This window comes from Plectropomus leopardus, chromosome 9 (assembly GCF_026936395.1).
Source record: "Plectropomus leopardus strain MGB_pleo_1.0 chromosome 9, ASM2693639v1, whole genome shotgun sequence".
Taxonomy (NCBI): domain Eukaryota; kingdom Metazoa; phylum Chordata; class Actinopteri; order Perciformes; family Serranidae; genus Plectropomus; species Plectropomus leopardus.
The window spans coordinates 8706809-8714293 of NC_142184.1; the positions used below are offsets into that span (position 1 = coordinate 8706809).

General features: G+C 36.5%; 1 protein-coding gene across 1 annotated transcript in view; it reads right to left on the reverse strand.

Annotated features, from left to right (window-relative positions):
- Positions 1-7485, reverse strand: part of LOC121947414 (sodium/potassium-transporting ATPase subunit beta-1-interacting protein 3) — a 35876-nt gene that overhangs the window by 3820 nt on the left and 24571 nt on the right. Inside the window, exons 6-8 of the mRNA XM_042492466.2 lie at positions 4098-4421; positions 3032-3169; positions 1465-1545 (exon numbers count right to left, since the gene is read on the reverse strand). Of these exons, the coding sequence (XP_042348400.1) occupies positions 1465-1545; positions 3032-3169; positions 4098-4151 (273 nt within the window). The 5' untranslated portion in view covers positions 4152-4421. The remainder of the gene's footprint in view (positions 1-1464; positions 1546-3031; positions 3170-4097; positions 4422-7485) is intronic.

A 7485-nucleotide genomic window follows, 5' to 3' on the forward strand; every position in this document is an offset into this window, starting at 1 on the left:
GGAGCCAAACCACCACAAAATGCCCCAAAAAACTAAAAGTAACCTCAAATAGGCAAAAAACAACAAAAAAAGACTGAGAATGACCACAAAGACATGCAACAAAAACTGTAAAAAGGAGCAAAACAACCAAAAAAGACACAAAATTACCTTAAAGAGAGAAAAACAACTACATAGAGACACAAAAAGATGCAAAAATAAATAAAACAGACACAAAATGACCTCAAAAAAACACAAGACCTCACATGAATATAAAAGAACGATAAGAAGGAGCCAAACCACCACAAAATGCCCAAAAAAGAAACAAAGTTACCTCAAATAGGCACAAAACACTACAAAAGACACAAAATTACCTTTAAAGACACAAAAAACTACCCCAGAGACTCAAAATGACAACAAAAAGATGCAAAAGAAGTACAAAAAGGAGCAAAACCACCACAAAACATGCCCCAAAAACACAAAATAACCCCAAAAACACATATACGTCTACAAAGAGACATGAAACCACTAAAAGATACACGACTATAAGAACAGGCAAAATGACAACAAGGGTGGCTTCTGCATTTCTGTGCTCAGGGGCCTAATGTCTGAAAATCCGCCCCTCAGAGAGACGTCAATCATGTAATTGATGAAATAGATTATCACCTATAATTGTTGTACACTAATGCTGTGAAAATATTAGATAATCCAGGGAGAAAGGTCGGGTTCTTGTTTAGAGTTTAACTTTTTGTAGTTTAGCATCAAACCTGAAGTGCAAAAAGCAGTCAGGTGCAAAGTAATGTACACAGTAATGTAAAAACAAACAGTAATATAGAATGTAGAATGTAGAATAAAAAGAGGCAGATATGAACACACTACGAGACGTAAGAGACCAAACTGAAACACAGCAGAAGAAATGTTTAAGTATAACTTTCATGAATTGATTCATTTAAAAGACATTTTTATAAAATATCAACAAACAATGTTGAATAAAATGGTATCATCAGACCTAAAATGCGCTTTAAAATGACTTTCTCAAGATTAAAAAATACAACCTAATGATTAAACATGTTTTTATGTTGCAAATGTTCTCATGTTTTGCATTTTTACTCAATGAAAGAGAAATTATTACATTTCCTGTCAACTAAAATAACAAATAATCAGCTCATTATTTTAACTCCAGCTTAAACCAGTACTACTGCAGGTTTAACTGTACCGCTGTTACTACTACAACTAATCATTATAATAATTCAATTCTAACACTGATCATTTTGTCTAGATATTGTTATCGTTACTAATAAAGACCTAAAAAGCCATTTCAGTATGTTGGAGACATAAACGTCTTCTGTTACTTCATGACTCTAAATGTCTGAACAGAAACTGAGTGTCTGCAGGTCCTGAGACACCAGAGGGGCTGAACACTGTGTTTAGGAGCTGAAGCTGCTCGAGTCTCTAATTATCTGACACTGACGCGACCATTAGACTAACCTTCGAGAGGCGTCCCAAATCCAGGTAGAGACAGCTGACAAAGACATTCCAGCCGACCCACAACAGCGTCCACAGCAGGTACTGAGGAAACAAAAACACTGTTACGGAAAATAAATAACATTCAGAATTCCTCAGCGTAGTCACGGTGTAACTAAGGGCTCCTGTCTTTTCTCACAGGTATACTTTTTAAAGATTATTTTTTGGGAATTTATTGTCAGGACGTGATGGAGGATGACAGCGGGAATCAAACCCGGTCCACAGCAGAGGACCTCAGCCTGTATGAGGCATACGCAGGTGAGCTAGAGGTCGCCCCAAAGTGTCCTCGGTCTGTCTGGCACATAAAAATAAAAATAAAATTCTGGGTCTAAAGACAAATATGAGGATTTATGAGGAGAGAACTGAAGACTTCACCTACAAAATGATCATTTGTTTAACAGTTACTCACCCAGTGTTACACTGAATTTCTGAAGAAATCTTTGTTTTTCTCTCATGCCCCCACAATGAAGAATCCAAAAACAAGAGAAAAATGTGAAATACCAAACAAACGAAAGGATAAATGAGACTTGGATTATACTGCAAGAGTTGTGTGAGAGTTTGAAAACAGCTGTTGTTAAATGCATCCCCCTTTAATGCAATTTATCAAGAATTTTCTTATTTTTTTTAAAGTTTTCCTTAAGATTTGGGTAAACAATTATTTTAAAGAGAGAACAAAGAAAGACAAATGCTGTTGTTACACTAAACTATGTGTATTTTTTCAGAATGTTTATCTAAACATTGATTTTTTTCTTATATAAATACTGAAAACTATCACTGCTGCCGAAATCCTTCAAATGAAACAGTCTCATCTGCAGCTGGGTTTTACTGGTATGAGGTGATAACAGAGATGGTGGTGAGGGAGGTGAGTGTGAAGGCAGAAATAAAGGTTTTTGTTATAGTTTCCATTTTTCAGCAAAACTGCTATTTTTTGCCTGTAGTCCCTTTTTGTCATGTTAAAAGAAAAGCGGGAAATCATCACCCTTTATTTAGATTTTAACCCTTTGAAACCTGGTTTGACATCAGTTCATTTGTATTGCGCCTTTCACATTTATTAACATTAATTTATTTATAATTATTATCATTATATATTTAAAATTGCATTACAGTACAGAAACATATATGTATGTTATTTCTTGACGTGTGTATATATATTTTTTTCTTTTTTTTTGTGCTTATTTAAGATAATTTTCGTGTAACTAACAAATTTCTTGCTTATTTTCGAGCCATGTTTTGCTAAGTCGCTCATTGCCTTTCTCTTGAAAGAAAACAAACCATTTTGCTCAGGTTTCAAAGGGTTAAAGGAATAGTTTGACATTTTGAGGAATGAGGTTTGTTTACAGAGAGTTAGCTGAGCTTCAGATTTAACGGCCAAAGTTATCAATCTAACACGATCTAACTCTCAGCTAGAAAGTAAATATTTCCAGAAAAAAAAATATAAAAATGAAACATGGGTATAAACAAAAATTCAGTATTCAACATTTTATCAGGATTTTTTTGCAGGCTCTAAAGAAAAATCAGACCGTTGTCTCACCATAATAACGTAGCGTGTTTTGTACTGGATGACCCCAAACAGGCCGAGGATGACCATGATGATGTGGAAGAAGTTGATCATGATGGGAGCCCACTGGTAGCCGAGGAAGTCAAACACCTGCCGCTCCAGCGCAGTGACCTGGACGGGTCATAAAACAGACTTTATCGTGACTTTTAACAGACAATCACAGGTGAGGCTGTGCCGCCGCGGCTCGTTACACAGTGATCTCTTCTCTGTGCACCCACAAGGTTGTATTTTTGATTCCTACAAGTTGTCAAGGCGACAGAGCCGTGGGGGACAAAGACAGAGGTGGTTATTAGTGTCCTCTGAGCCCGTCAGTCATGAAGGGGGGCAGGGTGGGAAACACACAGGAGGAGGACAAAGTGGGTGCAGCCCGTCATTGTGGTGGCTGTGAGCGGCCTCCAACTACAACAAGCTCACTATTAACATGGATTTCACAAAAAGATAAAAGTTTATTAGTGCTGCAACTGGCAATTATACTCAACATCAATCAATTTAACATTTGTTTGGTCAATAAAATGTCACAAAGTGATGAAAAATGCTCATCAGAGCTCAAGGTGACGTCTTCAATTTGCTTTTTGTGTCTAAACAACAGTCCAAAACCCCAAATATATTCAATTTATTCAAGTCAAGGAATTCGGCAAAAACAAGGCAATTAAGGAAGTGGAACTACTTCTAATTTGTTATATTTAGTTTCACTTTGCAGCTAAAACCTGAATTAATGACAATGTGAATGGAAGGTCATCAAATTTGACAGCAAAGCATGTGTTTAACAGGTATTAAAGTATATAAATATTGTTGCTTTAGTCCAGATTTTAAGGGTTTATATTGTCAGAAAATATATAAAACAGAAGCACTTCAAAGCAGCATCAAATGAACTTTACTTTTATAAAACTACAAGTCCTGTCAGGTGTTTCATCAATCAAAATGTTCATGTGTTTTTTGGTGATTTTATCAGCATAAATTGTAAGTTGTAACTATCCCCAGAGAAAAAAGACAGTATCACATGTGTTTATATGAAAGCATCTTGAGAAAAACATCTTACCAACTGCAGACAACACAGGAGGACCAGCACGCATCGCGCCGAGCAGCAGCCCATCTTCCTCCTCTCTGCTCCCGCCGAGGATGATGAAGAGGAGGATGAAGATAACAACAGTGAAGTGATTTGATTTTGTTTTTCTCTCAAACACAAGCGCAAAACCTGCGAAGCTCCAGGTCCATCATCTCCTGACGTGTGAGGATACGCAGAGAGGACTTCACCTCATGAGGAAAACAGTCGGCTGTCCCTGTGTGGGAACCACGGAGGAGGGGGAGGGGAGCCTGTATGAGGGGCCATCAGTGCCACAACACAGCAGCAGAGGGGAAATCCCTGAGGAGAAGAGCGAATACAGAGGGATTACTGAATGGACCTAACGGGCACAGGTTCAGGGGCCAAAGGTGCATAAGGGTGGCCCCTGGACTTAACCTGCAAAATGTTACTCAAATTAAAACATACTGACCACAAACTGAAAAAACCGACCAAAAAGACACAAAATTACTTCAAAGAGACACAAAAGAATGCAAAAGAACTACAGAAAGGAGCCGAACCACCACAATGGTTATCTAAAATAGGCACAAAACACCCCGAAAGACACAGAATTACGTCAAAGAGACAATCCACAAAAAGATGACTGACTACTAATTGTTTTATAGATGTATGAGGATCACTTTTGATTATTTATTTTATTCAGTTGATTGTGCTAATTGTCGTTTTCATTTTTATTGTTTTAAATTGTACAGCACTTCGTAACTTGTTTTTGTACTATATAAATAAAATTATCATTATTATTACTAAAGAGGGGCAAAACAACAACAAGGGGGGTTTTTGCATTTTTCTCTGTCCAGGGGCCCATTGTTTCATAATCCGCCCCTGAGAGAGAAGTCAATCATGCAATTGATAAAATCGATTAATATCTTTAAATGTTGTATAGTAATGCTGTGAAAATATTACATTATCAAGGGAGAAAGGTCAGGTTCTTGTTTTTGTACACAATGTGTATTTAGCAGCTTTATGTATCCTAAAAGAAAAAAAATCGGCTAAGTGTAACAATAATAAGCTAATACTGACTCACACAGGACTTATACACCAGTCTTTTATGTTAAGTCCTGTGTGTGACCCATAATGTCACTCTTTACTCTACATCACCTGACTTTTTTGCAGTATATTTGTAAGTTTTTTCTCATAAACTTTACACTATAATCTTAGAGAATAGGCTATCCGAGATTGGCTGGTACAAGCCTTAACCGTGACCTCTTTGCCCAAATTTTATTCACTTCTGACCTCAGCACATTAACATGATGAGTAGGAATAAGAGCAAATCACAGCATGTGCAAAAAATCACCTGAAAATTAGAAAAAAAAGAAAAAGGGGAAAAGGAAGTTAAAAGAGTAAATGACCTAAACAATTATAAGATAACTTGATAATAGTTATAAATACAGTACAGAAGAAATGATCCAAATATTTTAAAGAAATTTGGAAAAAGAACAAGAAAATTATCTAAAAAAAAAAAGAAACAATTTGAAAAAAAAAGATGAAGCTAAAAAAGGTTAAAAAAAAAACAAACAAACAAACAACCAAAGCAAGCAAAACTTGGAAAAGGTGATTAAAGATTAAAATAATTTTAAATACCTTTTTTAAAACCAAGACATTTTTTCCTAGCTTTTAAAAAAGAATTTTCTAAATCCACTAATGTCCTGCAATTTGTGAAACATTTACCAAATTGCTCATTGCAATTTCTCATTCTTACGTAGTATACATTATAGTATTTGTAAAAAGGCATAAATGGAAGCAGCACAAGAAAAGTGACGTTGCTTCAGGCTTCAAAGGGTTAAAGCTGCAGTGTGAATCTTTTCAATGGAGTACAGATAGACACTCCTCTGTATTGACCAAACAATTAATGAGTTTATGAAAGACATAATTGCCAGGAGAAAAAAAAATGTGGTTAAGTTAAGGGGAGGATGGTGGCCATAATTAAAAAACACAAATGTTGACTGTTCGTAGAAAACTGGAAACAAACCAGAGATCCTCTTTCTGCAACATCAGACTACATCCTTTTCCCCCTGAAACTACTCATGCTGTCATTTTTCTTGTCTGGACAGCCTCTATAGAAATATCTCTCCTATATAACTCCTGTTTCTCCCGCACTGTGGCATGAATCGACCCTCATACAGCAACACCGTCTGCTGCTCGCTGATAGGCGGCTTCTCTCCTGCAATGATCCCAAAACACCAGCAGGTGACGTTAGAGAGCGGCAGAGGTGTGTTATCCTCAAAGGTGTGAGAGTGGCAAGGTTACAACGAGATATTACTGCCCTACTTATATACCTGAACATTTAGATTTAAATATGTCACAGAAAAATAGGAAAACCTGTCATTATTGACATTATTTCATACATATATAATAACTATAGAATAACATCTGTTAAAGAGGAAAAACATAATAAGAGGAAACACTGGGTTATTAGTGGCTTTGAAGGGGTCATGTTAAGTTTATATTGATCTAGTGCAATTTCATTATAACCTCAGTACCATATTTAAAGAGATCAATAAAGAAGGTGACCAACATTGGCCTGTTGTTGCTTTATTTGGCTCTCTCTGGCAGGTTCGTTATTTATTAGAGTAGAGGGCAAAACAGGGGAGACACTTAAAATATTTTTTTAAGCACTGGAAAGGGAATTATGTTTTCTGATTTAGCTTAAGGGATGGATATTTAACTTTAAATGGTGGCATTTTGTATTAACTTTATATACCCTCAGCGACCCAAAACATGCAAGTGAGTTTTAAAGGCATGTTTTCTTTACAAAATCTCCAAAATCAAACCGTTTGTTTATTTATGATGAAGGCTCATGCATTTTCTCCAATCATGCAAGGAGGCTCAAGGAAAAATAGGCCTATTTGAGGCTCCAGGGAGGGTTATTAAATAAAAATAAATAAATCAACAAATCACACACCAGCCAACCCCTTACTCTGATGAATAAAGTATTCTGGTCTCATACATTATATGTTTAAAAAAGATCCTTACATGGCAAAATTCAATAGGCTGCTTTTTGCAAAAAAAGGAGCAGCCCGGTGTCAAAATTGTAGTTTACAGACTCTTAATCGGTGATACACAACTTATGGCCCAAATGTGGCCCCAGATAGAGTGCCTGGTAGGCCCCCAACCATTTTTTAATTCACAGTGAAATAAGGTGACTCACACTGGGAACTGTTTTTGTATTTTTAGTTTACACAAGGAGATAAAGTGCATAACACAGCATCAAAATAATGCTTGTTTATAAAAAAGAAGTGCCAGCGGAGGGTCCCCTGCATTCCTCGACAGAGGTCCTAGCTAAGCCCCCAATGTCCCAGAAAACCCCCCAACTAGAAACGTCCTGAAATCCTTGAAATGTCCTTAA